At 38.9% G+C, this 18,337-nt stretch overlaps 1 protein-coding gene across 1 annotated transcript in view; it reads left to right on the top strand.

The window, feature by feature from the left end:
- Positions 1-18,337, top strand: part of NUFIP1 (nuclear FMR1 interacting protein 1) — a gene marked incomplete at its 5' end in the record, with an annotated part of 55,129 nt that overhangs the window by 23,161 nt on the left and 13,631 nt on the right. The window contains 2 exon segments of the mRNA XM_006166503.3: positions 3,437-3,630; positions 15,023-15,139. Of these exon segments, the coding sequence (XP_006166565.2) occupies positions 3,437-3,630; positions 15,023-15,139 (311 nt within the window).

Here is an 18,337-nt window from a genome sequence, read left to right as displayed (position 1 = left end):
TGCATGCATGCCCAAGATCCTGAGAGGAGAATGGAGGAGAAGGGATTGCGGTGTGACCATCCTCCCTGGGGGGTGATTTCTCGCTTTCTGTCTCTCTGTCTCTCTCTGTCTGTCTGGTGAGCACATGCGCTCTGTAGTGAAAACCTCTCCAAAAAAAAAAAAGAAAAAAATACTAAATTCTTTCCTTTTTTATAATTATGTATTTAATTTTATTTGTTTATTCATTCATATATTTTCATTCAAGCAGAGAGAAAGTGAGAAAGCAAGCCACCAGGTCCAGGACTCGAACTGTAGTTGGCTACATGGGAGTGTCCAGCACCTTTCATGCCACTTGCTGGTCCCCCTAAATTTTTAATATAATGAAGTGTAATTATATTATAATGGCAGTATAATTTGCAGGGACTAACAGATGGCATAATGGTTATGTCACCAGACCCCGTCATGGACAACTATGGTTTGAGTTTTGGACCTGACAGCTTGAAATTCATGCTAGGCACATGCGTGCATGCCCAAAATCCTGAGAAGAGAATGGAGAAGGGATTGTGGATTGTTGTGGCCATCCCTCTTAGGGGGTGATTTCACACTTTCTGTCTCTCTGTCTTTTTGGTGAGCATACATGCCCTAAAGCAAAAAATCTCTCTTATATAAAAAAAAAAAAAAAAAAATTTATGGGACCAGCAGGCGGTGTGGTGGTTGAGGTGGACTCCCACGTAATCAACCATGGTTCAAGTCCCGGACCTGGCAGCTTGCTTTCTCTTTCTCTCTCTCTTTCTCTCTTTGTCTCTCTCTCCCCGTACCTCCTCCCTCTGTCTCTTTCTGGTCAAACTAAAAAATAATAATAAGATAAATTAAATTTAAAAATTTGCAATGCATATATACTGAAAACTATAAAATAAATTAAGAAAAAGTAAAGATCTAATTAGTGGAGTAATATATCATATTCATGGACTAGATAACAATGTAAGTATGTAAATTCTCTTCTAAGTCATCACAGCCAGAAATCTCAGTTGTATTCCCCACCTCCCCTGCAGGGATGGGGAGACTGATAGGCTTTAAAATGACATAAAAACGTAAAAGACCTAGGACAACTAAGAAAGTTAGAGTAATAAAGACAGTGGTGGTATTTCCACTGATAGACGTATAATTAAAACAGAAGAGCATCTACAAATAGATTCACTGATAAACATTCAGCCACAAAGAGGTTCACTGATAGGCAGTCGGTCACCTAACTTACAATTAAGGTGGCAGTATAATTCAGACTGAAAAATCTTTGCCTTTTAACTAGGACTTAGTTTATTGGTATTCAATGTAATCTCTAATATAATTGGATTTTCTGCTACCATCCTATTTAGTCCATAATTTGCCCTATTCTTTTTTTGCCTTTTGGATTGAGTTTTCTTTTAATATTCTATTTTTCTTTCTATTAGCTTTATAGTTATAGTTCTTCCTATAAATCTCTCCATTTTTCATATATCTACATTTTTACTTATATCTTTTGTAACTGTCTTAAAGTTTTGGTTAAATAGACTTCTTTTTTCAAATTATTGTCAAACTGTGGTACAATTGTGTCTTCAAGGTGAGACTGAGTGCAAATAGGATGAACTACTTTTGGGTCAGCCAGTGGGTCAGCATGATGGTTAAGGTGGCTGGTTCAAGACCCAGACCCAGCAGCTTGAAGATCAGACTGGGCACATGCATATATGTGCCCGCATTCCTGAAAGGAGGGAGAAATGGAGGAGAAGGGATTGGGAGTGACCATTTCCCATTGGGGTGCTTTCTCACTTTCCCTCCCTCTGTCTTCTTTTTTGTCTGGTGAGTGCACATGCCCTCTGGCAAAATTTTTAAAACATATAATAAAAATTAAAAAAAAAAAAAAAAGGGACCAGCAGTTAGCGTAATGGCTATGTCGCTGGACTCCCATGTAGTCAACTGCGGTTCACATCCCGGACCCGGTGGCTTAAAACTCACGCTGGGCACGTGTGCGTGCATGCCCAAGATCCTGAGAGGAGAGCAGAGGAGAAGGGATTGTGATGTGACCATCCCCCCTGGGGGGTGATTTCTCGCTTTCTGTCTCTCTGTCTCTCTCTGTCTTTCTGGCAAGTGCACGTGCCCTATAACAAAAACCTCTCCAAAAAAAAAAAGATACGCTACTCGATGATTTCTTGATCTCATCAGTTAAGGGTCATCCTTTTTTTGTGACTTATTAGTGAATATCCTAAAGGTGACAACCATTCAAAAGTCAGCTGTGGTCAGATGCTAACAGAGTGCAGAGACGGCATCTGTGACTGGGAACTCAAGGAAGGTGGCATCTCTTCATTATCCTCCTGGGAATAGTGAGCCAGAGGCAGAACTCTATCTGTTTTATCTCCAATGAAACTATTAAGTTCTTAGTCTGACATCTGTGAATGGACATTGGAGATCTGTCTTACAAAATTTGGAGTATACATCTATTTTGGAATGAGATTTCTTTCTGTGATTCTTTCTCTCCATAACCCTAAAACAAATTTCTAACATAAATAATTTGTTAGTTTAGCAAATTATTTAGAAAATGTTATCATAGTAACTCTCTTTCTTTATTTTTATTTTTAAAGAGATTTTTGCTATAGGGCACATGCACTTGCTAGAGGCAGACAGAAAATGAGGAATCACCCCCTTAGGGGATGGCCATGCCTTAGTCCCTTCTCCATTCTTTTCTTTATCGTGAGCATGTATGCATGCCCACACACCCAGCGTGCACCACCAGGTCCAGGACTTGAGCCATAGTCAATCACATGGGAGTCCAGCACCTTAACCACTATGCCACCTGCTTGCCCACAACTCTTTTTCTTTTGAGAAGTTTTTGCTATAAGGTGCATGCAGTCACCAGAAAGACAGAGAAGGACAGAGAAACAGAAAGCGAGAAATCACGCCCCAGCGGGGATGGCCACATCACAATCTCTTCTCTTCCATTCTCCTCTCGGGTCTTGGGCATGCATGCACACCCGCCCGGCGTGAGTTTAAGCCACTGGACCCAGGACTTGAACCGTATTCGACTACATGGTACTCCAGCGACATAGCCATTATGCCAACAGCTGGTCCCCTCCACAATTATTTAAGGTGCATTTTGTTACCTTGCTCTAAATCCAAAGCAGTATATATTATATTACCATACATAATTCTGTGTCTATGAAAACTACAGATGAGAGAGCACCCTATGACAAACCTTAAAAAGAAGAAATTATAATGAGGTGTGCAGTGTGTATTATAGGTTGTTCTTTTAAAGTTCTGTAACAGGGTTCTCTGTCTTTGGGAAACCACTGAATTTCTTATTTTGGTCTCTCTAATGTACTAGAAGGTAAGTGCCTTATTTGGCAACTAGGTTTCTTCTGTATCTTGTAGTCTTTTTCAAACTTTTCTTGAATGTTTTGTACTAAGAAGTTCACTTTTCTTACTCCAGCAAGATGAAGGGGATGTCCAGACATTCACAGATGGCAAAAATCAGAAGTCCTGGCAAACATCACAAATGGAAAAATGACAGTGCTAAACAGAGAGTAATCACTGGATCAGGCGATCACTTGGGTGACTCGAAGCCAGGAGATCTACCTGAGGCAAACGCAGATCCTCTCAGTGTTTTGATAAACAGTGAATCTGGTAAGCCCAACAGGAAAACAGTATGTTTGTAAGTGTATGGAGTTGATGCTGAAGTTGACCGTGTACAGGTTTGTTTGTGGGAAGTTTAATGGCATCTTTCTGAAACATTGAATTATGTTTTTGTTTGTGATAGGTATGTCTTATCAAAAACCTCATTTCAGAACATCTTTTCTAAATCTTGGAGGTATATGGGGCAAGCAGGCCATGTGAGAAAGATTGTAGTTGTTGGATAATTTTCATAGTCTGATGTAATCTTAGACATATTTTGAAGATTGTTTTGGATACATTTAATGCTGTAGATTCAAATTTGCCCAATGATGTAGAGTTTTCCTCCAGTCTCTGAAGCAGCAATACTAAAAGAAGCTGCTATTATTTATAGTACTGAACATGAGCATAATTTCTTTGGGAAGATAATATTACCTTATTGTGTAATAGTGCTTTTCATTGACATAGATTTATATATATTAATAGTTTAATCTTTCAGTCCCTCTAAAACTTAACAGGGCAAGTTGAATCTTGCTCGTTAGTTAAAATATTAAGATGCCCAAGTGCTGCTAACACATACAGATGTTACTCAGCCTCTAAGACTCCATTTCCCCTTCTGGAAAAATGGGCATGTACACTTTATGTAAATACGTGCATCAACTTTTCTTCCAGTAACACTGTGAGACTTTATCTAATTGCATGTGCCTCCTCCTGCAAAGGAGTACCGAATAACATGCCCAGGTGCTCACATGGCAGGTTATAAGTGGACTCATGTTACAGTATAGGTTTAATGGCAGGTTCTGTTCCACTGGGATGACAGTGGCTCCTGTGGTGATCACATGGGCAAGCATTGGAATTATGGGTGGCAATAAATAAGCATGTAACTAATTTTTTGGCTGAATTAGAATGGAAAAGGATCTTGCTATCAGGGAGTATTGGACTAAGTATAATAAGATAAAATTTATTAGGAATACTTATTATTTTAAGGCTGGCGCTTTAGTATAGTGGTTGAGTGTAGTGCATCAAGAACAGGATCCCACATGGCCAACTAAAATTCAAATCTCAGCCTTGGACACTTGGAAAACACATTGGGCACATGTGCATGCTTGCCCAAAATACAGATGGGAAGGAGAAATGGAGGAAAAGAACTGCGGTGTAACCATGCTCATGGGTGGGCGCTTTCTTCCTCTCTCTCTCTTTCTCTCCCCTCCTCCCACCATCTCTCCAGTGCACATCTGCCCTCTTGTTAGTTAATAAAAACTAAGTAAATTATCTTAACACTAATTAACAGTTATAGAGTAGGGTACTTACTTTGCTCTGTATGCTTTATTTAGCAAGGGATTCCAAAAAGTTCATGAACAGTGGGTATTATGTTCATGCAGGAATTAAACATATTTTCCCACTAGGATAAACTTGTACTTTAATTATAGCAAGGAAAAGGCAGATGATATTTTGAGCCAGTGCTGAGTTTACTCTTGGACACTAATTCGTTTCTTCAAAAAATTTTAGAGAAGACCCACACATTTCTTTAGTTTTACAGTGTTTAACTTTGATAATAAAATACCATCTGTACCCAAATAAAACACTTATGTCATTAAAGTACTTAAAACATAAATATGAACTCTTATTGTAATCAATTACTAATTTGAAAATGATGTAATTTTTAAAATGTTTATTCATGATAGTATGTGGAGGCTCATATGTATATGTACAAGAGAGAAAGACAAAAATGTACCCTCAGTGGCTCTCATCAGACCGCAGTCCCTTTTCCTAGCCAGGCAACTCCTCAGGATCTCAGGCATGTGTGCCCATACCCAGTGTGTTTCATGGTGTGTTTCTGGACAGCTGGGCTGGGGAGCTGAACCCATGGTCAGCCATTTTGCTTCTAGCACTGCAGTTTGCTTATGCTACTGACTGTGTCACCAGGGTTGGGGCTATTAATTATTTACTATGTGCCGTTTTCTTCAAATGAACGTATGTATGACTCTGATACTGAATAATGAATGTTGATTTCATTTTGTTAGCTTGATAGATAGTTAACTTTGTTTTTAAAATTTTTGATATAGGGCATGTGTACTTGCCTGAGAGAGAGAGAGAGAAAGAGAGAAAGGAAGTGAGAAAGTGGCCCCTTCCTAACCCCTGGGGAGATGACTACACCATAGCCTCTTCTATATTCTCCTCTCAGGATTTTGGGCACACATTCCCATGTGTCCAGCATGTTTTTCAAGCTACCACATCCAGGGCTTAAACTACAGTCAGCCATGTGGAATCTAACTGTTAATCACCATGCCACTGGCTGCTCCTCCTCCCCTCTCCTCGTCATTCTCCTCTCTGGATTTTAGACACACACACACACACACACACACACACACACACACACACACACGTGGCCTGGCATGGGATATAAGCTGCTGGATCTTGGACTCACTCGAACCGAGGTCAACCATGTGGGCGTACAGAGCCTTAACACTACGCCACCTGCTGGCCCCACCTGAACAGATATTTCAGATACAAGAAACACCAGTAAATCCCTCTCATCCTTACTGTTAGAAAGCATTCAGTTTGAATCCCAGTAATGGTTGATCTGAGGACCAAGGGTGGGCATGTACCTGTTTTGAGGATCAAAGATGAGAACGTGAATCGTGAATATAAAAATCATTTGTATGTAAGCTATAAAGTGATAGTTTTGATATTTTCAAAATTTATAAATTTTTTCCAAGGAAATAATAAAATAGCAATGATCAAATTATGGTGGCTTACTGTGTAAGAAAGATGGCATTTAAACTGATGTTATCCTTTCCCTGGGGTTTCCTCTGGACTCTGACATTTTCCATAGCAGTGTTTTAGACTATAGATGTACCATTTATTTTCATATGCCCTAATTATTCTGTACACCGCCACTCTCCAGTATATGTCTTCCACTTGTTTGGAGATAGCTTCTTTTACCCTGGGCCCTAGCCAGCCAACCTAGGTCTAATTATTCAGTTATCAGTGGGAGGATCAGCATCGTAGTAACATGGCCCAGTGCTGTCACATGGCACCTGATACTTTTCAACACTCATCTCACTGTAAGAATAAAAATTTTCCAATTCTTTATACTTTTTGTCTTTTTCTGGCCCAGAACTTAATCAAGATGTTAGCTCTTACCCTTTAGATAAGATAGCATTTGTAGAGGATTTTTTCTCTTTTTTTCCTTTTTCTCCTTCCTTCCTTCCTTCCTTTTTTTTTTTTTTTTTTTTTTTTTTGGTGCTGGATGGTGCTTATGCCCACTGGAGAAAGAGTGGGAGAAAAGAAAGCAACCCTTATAGAAAATGGTCATGCTTCGATCTCTTCTCCTCTGTCTTTCCCTCCTTTCAGGATCTTGGGCATACATGCACTTGCGTCTGGCATGTTTTTCAAGCCTCAATCTGGGACTCAACTGCTCAGACTGTGCTATTGGCTGTGTGGAATCCAGCTGCCTTAACCACCAGGCCACAGAGCCAGCTCTGGTGAATCTTCATAAACCTTGGATTATGTTTGGAAAATCATTGCCTCAGCTTGGCTTCTCTTTTTTATTGTTGGTGGTATGTGTACTCTTAGTAAGAAATTGTACATAGCTACTTCTGAATTGGCCGTTCATATTGTTTTAAATGGAAAGCCTTTATTTGGATTCTCCCAGTTCTGAGTATGCCTTGTCAGTAGATTTCCTTATGAGTGCTATCTTTTTATTTCCTTGTACTGTGGACTAGCCTACTCTCAATGGTTTGTTGTTATTTTAATTTTATTTTGGTATTAGATTTAATTTTTTTTTTTATATTAGTTAGGACCCAGGTAATTTGGCTGTTGTTTAAATACATACTACGAGTTTTTTGACTTTCCTAGCTTGTAGTCATAAACAGTAAGTCTGTTTTCTGAACTAGAAAGAAAGTAGCAGGAAGTAACGTGGCATTGAGCATCTGTGACTCAGGTGCCTCAGCATCCTCAAAACAAAGACTGTCTAATTTGTTAGTCATTTGGTATAAATGAATTCAGCTATTATTGTACACTGGGACATTGATCTAACTATGCTAGTTTAGCTCTGTTGTTTAAAAGGTAGATGTTAAAATAAGCTCAACTGGTATAGCACATTGGCTATTATGAAGGCCTTTCATTAAATATCTTCCCATTTTGGGGAATGACTTTTCAATATGTAACATTTTCTGTAGGAGACTTAGTTATAAATCTTCTTGGGGTTAGAGCATATATTACTATGTTTAATCCAAAAGGTAGTAAGAAATATAGTGAGGTAAGGGGGTGTTAATAAAGAAATAAATTGCAAAAAGAAGCTATTGATGGGAAAGCTTCTACTGCTGTTTAGAGTTGGACAAGACATTCAAGGGCAATGCGATTTTCAGTATTTTCATTTTTTTAAATTTATTTTATTTTTTTCTTTTTAAATTTATTTTTTACATTAATTCACTATACATCATTACAGTATACAAATGAATTTCCCTTCCAAAATACACTGTATATTGGCTCAATCAAGCACATCAGTATATACATTATCAGCAAATAATTTTCCATTTCTTATGTCTTGTATACTTTTTTTTTTGTCATCCGTGATTCCCTATCCCTCACCCACTGCCATGAGTATTTTCATTTAAATAGGGATTAGAAGGTCCTGTATTTTACTTTGCCCTGCTGTAATAAAGAGAAATGGTTGGAGGTTTCAAAGAAGTCTCTCACTACTTTGGAGAAAGTCATAATGATCATTTTTAGATCATTGTATTAGATTATATTTTTGTTCAGTGGGAATATGATGTGAATATATGAGAGAGAGGGGGGTGAGATTTGTCCCCAAGGAAAGTATTACCAATGTTTTAACACTAAGAGAAATTATTTAGCTGGTATTTAATAATTCTGAATAATTCTAAAGTTTGGTTTTATCATATTAATTACCATTGTCTTTGAAAAACAAGTGAAGTTTCTTGAGTAAAATTTTGTTTGATCAGTGCCTTTGACCTGATCCTTTCAGGTTAGGTGCTGAATATGCCTGTATTAAAACTGCTAGGTGGATCCAAGACACTCTGGGAACAGTCTTTTTCTATGTGTATATGTAAAGGCATTGTAAAAGTTATTTAGCGGAGCCAGCGGTGGTGTGGTTAAGGCACTGGACTCCCATTGCCTGACTGCAGTTTGAGTCCAGGACCTAGTGGCTTGCCTTTTCACTTCCTCTCTCTCTTTTTCTCTGATAAGCGCAAATTAAACAATTCTTTTAAAAAAAATATTTGAAACCACCAAAAGGACAGTCCCCTTTTCAAAGTGTTACTATGTATGTAGGAACTGAAAGGAAAAGAAATAGAGTTGTTTGTTTTAGTATGACCTTCTAACTCTTACTACCCTTCGAGAAGGCAGTCGAGTGTAACAAGCATCATGAAACTTCTAGTAACATGCACACCCAGCATCCAAATCACGGTTTCAAATGCCATTCTCCAATTAAAAGAACTAGGGCCTGTTGGAGAAATGGCTATTTCAAGGGTTGTGAAAATACAAAATGAAACTAGAGCATCTCAGAGTATTAGAGTGTAAGATGTGCACCACCAGACACGTAAGGATGTGAGGATGTCAGGATACTAGAGTTCCCAGTCAACAAATAAGTATTCATGAGTCCATACTTACACAGGTAAGCACTTACATAATTAAATGGGGACAGGGGCAGGAGACACAAGTCTTTCTTACAAAAAGAATTTCAGTTAATAAATGTGGAAGAAATGAGAGACAATCACCATTAGAACACCATATCAATAATTGTTTCAGGCAAGATCCATTGGTAAATGTAAAATTGGCGGTGAAATTTTAAGGCGAAACTGTTTATTGATTACTGTGGTGATTTTTAGCATATGTCCCATATTTCTTGATATTCCTTTCTTGAATTGGAGCAGATGAAGCACCACGTTGTCAAGGTTTGCATCGCCAGAAATAAGTTATATTGATATCGTGGGCCTGTGATGTGATAAGGTTATATACACCTCCTTCGTGGTCTTCCGAATACCCATAGCCCTAGTCTAATTAATCATCAGACAACACAAACTAAGGGACATACAACAAATACCTAACCAATAGTCTTTGGAAGAGTCAAGTACATGAAAAAGAAGGAAAGACTGAAACTATCACAGATTTAGAGTCGACCTAGGAGTCAAGACAGCTAAATGCAGTGTGGTAGGTCTGGAGGATGCTGGAGCAGAAAAAGGGTGTTAGTGGAAATGCTGGTGAAATTATAATATGGCCTGGGTTAGGTAGAATGGTACTGATGTTAATATGTTAGTTATAATAAATGTACTTTGGTTATGTAAGAGGACATAGGGAAGCTGGATGAAGGGTATATGGAAAATGTACTATCTTTGCAACACTTACATAAATCTAAAACTGTTTCCAAATGTAAAATTAAAAAAAAAAAAGAGGGGAAAGGAACTATGTGTAGGCCAGTTAAAGCCTTGCCTTCTGCTTCTTGATTTCAGTTGTGAAAAACTCTGCCCTCCAGTTTATTTTCCTGTAGGTTTTTTTTTCCCTATCATTTTCTCATTACAAAGTAATACAGAAAATGTAGAAAAAAAAACTGAAAAGGAGAAAATTTAAAAAAAAAAAACAACAACTGTTTTCTTAACTTTTTTAAGAGGGATTTTTGCTATATGGCATGTACGCTTGCCAGAGAGATGAAGAGATAGAAAGCGAGAAATCAGCCCCCCAGGGAATGGCCACACCATAATCTCTTCTCCATTCTCCTCTTGGGACTTTGGGTACACGTGCACATGTGTCTGGCATGAGTTTTGAGCTGCTGGTTTGGGGACTTGACCCACAGTAGACTAGGTGGGAGTCTAGCGATGTAACCATTATGCCATCTGCAGGTCCCATATCGTTCTAGTATTTCTAATATGCACGTGTATGTGATTTTTAAAAATAAAAGTAGAATTATGTTATTTAAAAAGAATGAGCTTTGGATTCATGTAAAACTAGGTTTCTATCCTTGCTCCATTTCTTACCAGTTTTATGATTCTGTGCTAGTTGTTAACCTTTTTGAACTTGTCTTAACTCATTCATGCAAAATTTTGTTCTTCAAATATTTGTTGAGCACTTAACGTACTGTTGTAGGCCTTGAGGATAAAGCATTGAACAGAGCAAAACCCCTTTGTTCAGTAGCTTATGTTCTAGTTGGAGGAGAAGCCTCGTTTAGAAGGCTGTTAGAATTGTCCAGGGAATATGGAAGTATTGAAGAGTGGAATACAATTCTGGATATATTTGCAAAATAGAGCTCCAACGTTTGCTAATAGATTGGTCTGTGAGAGAAAGAAGAGTCGTGATGATAACTAGGTTTTTGGCCTAACTGTTAAGAAAAAGTTGGTGGACAGTACTGGAGGGCATATTCCAAGTAACAGTCAAGTGTTAATTAGACATGTTATGCTGAGGTATCTGTTTGACATCTAAAGAGAATTGTGGAACAGTAAAGATTATTCTAGGGCTTAAGGGGGGAAGTCAGAATTATAAATTTGTGATTTCACTAGAATATAGGTCGGTAACTTACCCATGGCTTTTTCACATGTTTTAAGTTTTGAGATAAGATAATCAATGGAAAAGGAGGCATGACGGATCAGGGCACTAAATAATTTTGGAATTTGGTTAGTGAGGAGAGTTTAATAGGGAGTCTGGGAAAAGAGGCACATGGAGGAGTTCTGGAAGCCAAGTGAAGAGAGTGTTTTAAAAAATAGGATGTGAAGGCCAGCCCATGATTTGATGGTTAAGGTGGGTGGATCCTGCATGACTGACTGTATGGTTTGAGTCCCAGATCTGGCAGCTTGAGAAAAACTCTGGACACATGTTTCTCTCTCCCAAAAGAAGAGAAAAATGGAAAAGAAATTGTGGCAGGACCATTTCTCTGAGGGTACTATCTTACTTTCCCTCTTGCTCTGTCACTCTTTCTAGGACCGCACATGCCCACTGGCAAGGAAAAAAAAAGAAGAAAAAGAAAAAGTCAAACTTTATTACTGTTCAGTGCTATCACTAAGTTAAATAAAATGAGAACCGAGAAATGACCCCTAGATTTAACAACACAGAAAGCCCAGGTGACCTTGGGAAAGAGGGTTTTTACTAATGTCATAAGGCTAAAAGATAGATTGGAATAAATTCTGGAGTGGGTCAGTGCCACGACCAGCTCGGCATGAACACGTTTTTCTGAACAGAGAAGGCTGTGGATTAGAAATAGACGCAATAACAGACAAACAAAGACACACAAGTATAGAAGAGAGAAGATTGGGTGGGCACAGCTTCTCTGATGGAGAAGTTGCAGCCTTCAGGTTTATTCTTTTAAGGGACAGAAAATGGGGGAGAAGGAAGTGGAATGCAAAGCCAGTTGTTTTTTAATGTTAATCATCTGAAGATGTGAAAATGATGGGCACCATATAATTTTTCTGATCTTTTTGGGGGCACAATCTGGTAAACACATATGACTTCCTTTAGCCCTGATACTGAGCAGTATCAAGGTATTGGGTATCAACAACAACAAAAGCCATTGACAGCAGGCAAATACTGCTTTTGTATGTAAATGCTTCTCAGTAGCCCTACTAGAGTAGCTTACAAAAGCATGTTTCTGCGTGTGTCTCAAGGTCACATGTTTTCAGACTGGCTGTTCTCCACAGGTCAAGTTCGAATGTACTTCCCTGGTGAATGATATTACTTGGGAGATTTGCTATGAAAGAGAAAAAAGCAGTGAAGCTATAGCTGAAAGAAGATATCATTAGCATTATTATTGATCATACAAATGTTTTTATTACTAGCTTCTTTTTTAAAATAGTTTTTAATTGCCAGAGTGTATAAATGTCTGGGGGGGAGGAGAAAGAAAGCACCCCCAAGTAGGGCATAGTCACGCCATAATCCCTTTATCTCCATTTCTCTATCCAGTCATTATTTTGGGCATGCCCCCAGCATGTTTTTCTTTTTTAGGTTTTTGCCATAGGGTGCACACATGCTCTGGAGAGAGAGAGAGAGCGGGAAAATGAGAAATCATCCTCCAGAGGGGATGGCCACACTGCATTCCCTTCTCCATTCTCCTCTTGGGATTTTAGGCATGCACACACATGCACCCAGAGTGATTTTCAAGCCACCAGGTCTGGGATTTAAACCACAATCAGCCATGTTGGAGTCGAGCACCTTAACGCCCCTGCCAACATGCTTTTCAAGACACCAGGGCTGAGGTCAGGATTTCAACCTTGGTTGGTCATATGGGATCTGGTCCCCAATGCACTGTGCTTAAATACTCTGCTAAAGGCTGGCCCATAATAACTTTATTTTAAGAAGAAAAAGATATATATGGCATTCTAGCTCACTAATTAAGAATTAGGATTTGGGGGACTAGCAGATGACGTAGTGATTATATCTCTAGACTCCCACATGGCTGACCATGGTTTGAGTCCAGGACCTGGTGGCTTGAAAATCAAGCTGGGTGTGTGTACGTACGTGTGTAAGATCCCAGGAAGAGAATAGAGGAGAAGGGATTGTGGTGTGGCCATCCCCCCTAGGGGATGTATCTGTAAGTATCTCACTGTATCTGTCTCTGTCTCTCTAGCCAGCGCACACACCTGAAGGCAAAATCCTCTTTTAAAAAAAAAGAAAGAAAAGAATTAGGATTTGGAAGCAGAAAGCCAAGATTTAAATTTGACTCAACTGTTACATGGTTATGTTACTGGAAGGGAAAAAAACAAAAAACAGAATTGTTCATTTAATTTTATTTATTCATTTATTTATTTTAATTTGATCAAAGAGAGACACGGGGGTGGGGAGAGTGAGAAAGCAAGCCACCAGGTCCGGGACTCGAACCATGTTTGGCCATGTGAGAATGTCCAGCGCCTTAACCACCATGCTACCTGCTGGTCTCGAAAAGTCCTATAATGTATCTTAAGGATTACATTAGATCTTGCTTTTAAAGTGCATAATATTCAACTGTTGTACATTTTGGTACCTCTCTGTGTCTCGGAAGTAAAAGGTCTTTGGTCATTTAAACAGTGGATGAACAGTCTCCATACCACTAACATGTAGATTTTTGTTTAATCTAATAGTAATTTATATATATAAACTTATTTTCCTTTTTTCTTATTAATCCAGGGTAAAAGATTAAGAAAAAAATTAGCTTAAGATTGCCGAAAGCAGTTTTGGAGGGTTTGGTACCTCTAAAACTGTTGTGGGTGGTAGACGAGAGAGGATTATCCTCATCCAGCAGGAGGTGGTAGTTCAGCATTCACACAAAAGGATACTCCCATTCCTACTGACATGTTTTGATTTTCCTGGACTGAATTTGTGGGCATTAAGTGCTCAATCTAAAAACATTTTATGTTGGTCGTGGGTTAGTTGTTTCATTAAATAGACAAGTTGCTTATTGTCTTCAGTTAGGCTTTGTTTTTATTGGTTGTCTAAAACAGAGCCGATACATTTTTAAGCTGCCAAAAATAAATGTAATAGATGGTGTCCTAGGGCTACAACTAGACTTGCTGGGCTCTGATCAAACACTTTACCTTTGGCAGACTTTAATACCTGCTAAATTATCATGGTTGGCTTGTTTACTTAAGTTCTTAGAAGTTCTATTAATACATAGCAAAAACTTTAGGTGGATTCATTTCAGCATAATTCTTTGACTAAGGCTGTAGAATGGTTTATATATTATTTGAGTCCTGAAAAACAGTCTAAAGAATAACAAAAAGGGTAGATATTTTATATTTTAGTTATTCCTAAATCTAATTTTCAGAGTTAATGGTCCTAATTGAATGAAGTAAAATAACTTTTTGGCTTACTACCTGTAAATTACAGCAAAGACTGTGTAATTAAGTTAATTTAGAAAAAACCCAAATTCTTTTTTTTTTTTTTTGAGAGGTTTTTGCTATAGGGCACATGTACTCACCAGAAAGACAGAGAGAGACAGAGACAGAAAGTGAGAAATCACCCCCCACGGGGGGGATGGCCATTGCGTAGTACCTTCTCTTCCATTCTCCTCTCGAGATCTTGGGCATGCATGCATATGTGCCCAGCGTGAGTTTAAACCCTTGGGTCCAGGACTTGAACCACGGTCGACTACGTGGGAGTCCAGTGCCACAGCCAATTAATTGCTGGTCCTAAAAAGGCCCAAATTCTATAACCTATGGAACATGGTCAATGCCTGAGCTGTGTATAGCTGCCATTTGCACATCTGAATACTCTTGGGCGACTAGCTTCTCTGCCTGTAAAAATTAAAGTCAAGGTGAAATTTTTCAGGTTTCCTACAATAGTTTTTCGGGAAGATTAAGGAAATGATCAGAAATTATTTACTTTTCACTAATAGGTAAGGAAGTGGAGAATAGTTTTCCTTTTACGAGGGGAGGTTTTTGGGAGAACACGGTTTCAATCTTAGTTCTTTCCTCTTCTGTTTTAGAGTCTGACAAGGAGGAAAAACCACAACACACAGTTGTACCCAAGGAAGTGACACCAGCCCTGTGCTCACTTATGAGCAGCTATGGCAGTCTTTCAGGGTCAGAGAGTGAGCCAGAAGGTAAGTCATGGTGTCTGTTGTTACCCTGACGTGTATTTTGTGTTGTTGCGTTTTTGCCTTGGGTGTATACTGCACATTATTAGTATCCAGGATTGTACATTCTTGATTTGATCTTGAAATCCTTTTTTGATTCATAAGTTAACTTGGGATAAAAGAAAGCTGGAGTAATGGAGAAGTTGTAACTCTGAGAGAAGACAAAGGTAATACAACATGAAAGAATAAAAAGGGGAAGAGAAAATGCCGCTAATTGAATTAAAGAAAATTTTAAAAAAGAATAGCAAAATTATGAAAATTTCTTCTCTTTGATCTCAAGAACCCTTGTTGTATGTTTATAGCACTTTTGGAAGATGGAGAGAAGTCCTTTATGACAAAGAGGGTGGTAACATTTTAAAAATATATTTAGGGCATTGTTCTTGTAGAACCCATTTACATAAATTATCTCATTTGGAAAATATAACAATCCTGTATTTGTGATTGCATTAGCCTAAGTGTTTTAAAGGTTGGAAGAAATAGAACTCTTTCAGGAGTCTTACTAAGAGTCGATCATGCTGAGGATACATGTCTTTAAAGATGTCACAGATGATGATATGTGGGGCTTTATTGTGAAAATTACTATGATTAGCAGTTTAATCTCTTACAGAATGTCAGAGCCATATGAAAAAGCCATGAGTAGGCTATTAATCTAATACAGCGTGCATTTCTTCTTCTTGTTGTTATTTTGTTTTATTTTATTTTATTTTGTTTTTTGTCAAGGCACAAGTGCTTGCCAGAGAGAGACAGAGAGAAGGAAAGTGAAAAATCACCCCCACGCAGGGGGTATGGCCATACTGCAATCCCTTCTCCATTTCTCAGGATTTAGAGTACACTTGCATGTACGCATACATGCCCAGAGTGATTTTCAAGTTGCTGGGTCCAGGACTCAAACTGCAGCTGGCCATGTGGGAGTCTGGGGTCTTAACCACCATGTCACTTGCTGGACCCCAGAGTGCCTGTCTTAATCCAAAATTTATATCAATTATCAGCATATACTGTGTGAATAAAGCTATGTCCTACTATTATGGTAACCAGGCTCTGCACAGTAGTTTTATTTAGGCTTTATCAACTATGAGGAAATTTATGTGTATATATATTAAGATAGGATATTTGTAATGAGGGACTGAATGGTGGCTCAGTGGTAAGACATGATGCTGTATGAGGCTAACCATCTGGGGGCGTTCCAAGTTCATGTCCAGGGACTTCCCTGAAAGCACTATCACATGCTTGCCCATGGTCTGGCCTGGGTGAAGCTGGGGGTAGACTGAGGCATCAAGACACTATTGAGGGTATTCTCTCTCTCCCTTTTTCTTTCTCAGGGAAGAAACAATCAGTAAATTAAAAAAAAAATATAGGTAATCGAAGTAGGAACTGTACATAAGGATATGAATAGAGGATCTAAAAGTGTTTATATATTGGGTCATTGGGAAAGTCATGATGTATTTTTGCGAGAAAAATACAGAATATAGCAGGTGGTTTAATGGTTAAGACACTAGACTCCCATGTGGTTGACCAACATTCATGTCCGGACCCAGCGACTTGAAACTCATGTGCACATGCCCTGTGACAAAAAAAGGAAGAAAAATAAAAACATAGAAAAATACATCATGACTTTCCTGATGACTTAATAGCATGAAGTAAAAGTTTGAATATAATTGGATGAAGATGGCAGCACTATTAATGCTGGATAGGCTTGGGACCTGTAGTTGACCATGGTTTGAGTCCTGGACCCAGACGCTTAAAAATGCTAGGTGTGGGTGTGTGCATACCCAAGATCCTGAGAGGAGACTGGAAGAGAAGGCATTGTGGTGGCCAAACCCTCTGGGGGATGATATCTCGCATCCTGTCTCTCTGTGTCTTTCTGGCAAGCACACACACCCTATAGCAAAAATCTCTCCCTTAAAAAGAAAAATTAGATAGACTAGAGATGATTGATATTTGTGTAGTTGGAAGATGTTGACTATTAAAGAGTTGGATTTTAACATGAAAGATGATGTTCATATCTATCTGTAACATGGGGATTTTTTTTTTCTCTGTATTAGGCTATAGTCTACTCTGGTAAGCTTGTTAAAAGCTACTTGGATTTTGAAATATGAACTTCACTGGCTTTATCAGAGTATTCCTTAACAGAGGGTTGCCTCTTGTTTTTTTCTAAGTTTAAGAAAAACAGTATTTATTTCTTACTCCTGTTTGTAATATGCTGATATGAAGATGGATTTTTTTTAACATATATTATATTTCCTGCTTATCGGTTGTATTTATTACGGGTGATAACAAAGAACACTATTACCAGATTCCTGAATCCCTTAAAAACAACCCAGAGTAACACTTTCTTCTCTCTCTCTTAAGATGAAACATTAAGTGCTTTCATTCTCATGTCTTCAGTTTGAGACTACTACCATTTTTTTTTCCTGCAATTTTTTTTCGGGGGGGTGGGGGAGAGGTTTTTGCTATAGGGTGTGTGCCCTTGCCAGAAAGACAGAGACAGAAAGCGAGAAATCACCCCCCAGGAGGATGGCCACTCCGCAGTCCATTCTCCTCTTGGGATCTTGGAGCCCTGGGGGGATGGTCACGCCGCAATCCCTTCTCCTCCATTCTCCTCTCGGGATCTTGGGCACGCACACACATACGCCTGGCCTGAGTTTAAGCCACCGACCGGGTCCAGGACTTGAACCACAGTCGACTACATGGGAGTCCAGCAACATAGCCATTACCTCAACTGCTGGTCCCGAAGCTACCACCATTTTTAAATTGGAAGGAAGTATTAAACTGGAAGGAATCTTTAAGGTCTCACTTCTTTTTTTATTTTTTATTTTTTTTTTTTTAGAGATTTTTGCTATAGGACGCGTGCGTTCGCCAGACAGAGACAGAGAGACAGAAAATGAGAAATCACCACCCGGGGGGATGGCCGTGCCACAGTCCCTTCTCCATCCTCTTCTTGGGATCTTGAGCACGCACGCACATGCACCCAGCATGAGTTTTAAGCCACCGGGTCCAGGACGCAAACCGCAGTCGACCATATGGGAGTCCAGCGACATAGCCATTACGCTAACTGCTGGTCCCTCACTCCTTCATTTTTTAAAACTTTAAGCTCAGAGGGAATAAGTTTGCCAAGCTAGAATGTGACTGATACAAAATTTAGGTTCGTGGACTTAGAAGCCAACT

Source organism: Tupaia chinensis, unplaced genomic scaffold, assembly GCF_000334495.1.
Source record: "Tupaia chinensis unplaced genomic scaffold, TupChi_1.0 Scaffold144262_1, whole genome shotgun sequence".
Lineage (NCBI taxonomy): Eukaryota > Metazoa > Chordata > Mammalia > Scandentia > Tupaiidae > Tupaia > Tupaia belangeri.
The sequence above is the reverse complement of the archived record's forward strand: the minus strand, read 5'-3'. Positions and strand labels throughout refer to the sequence as shown.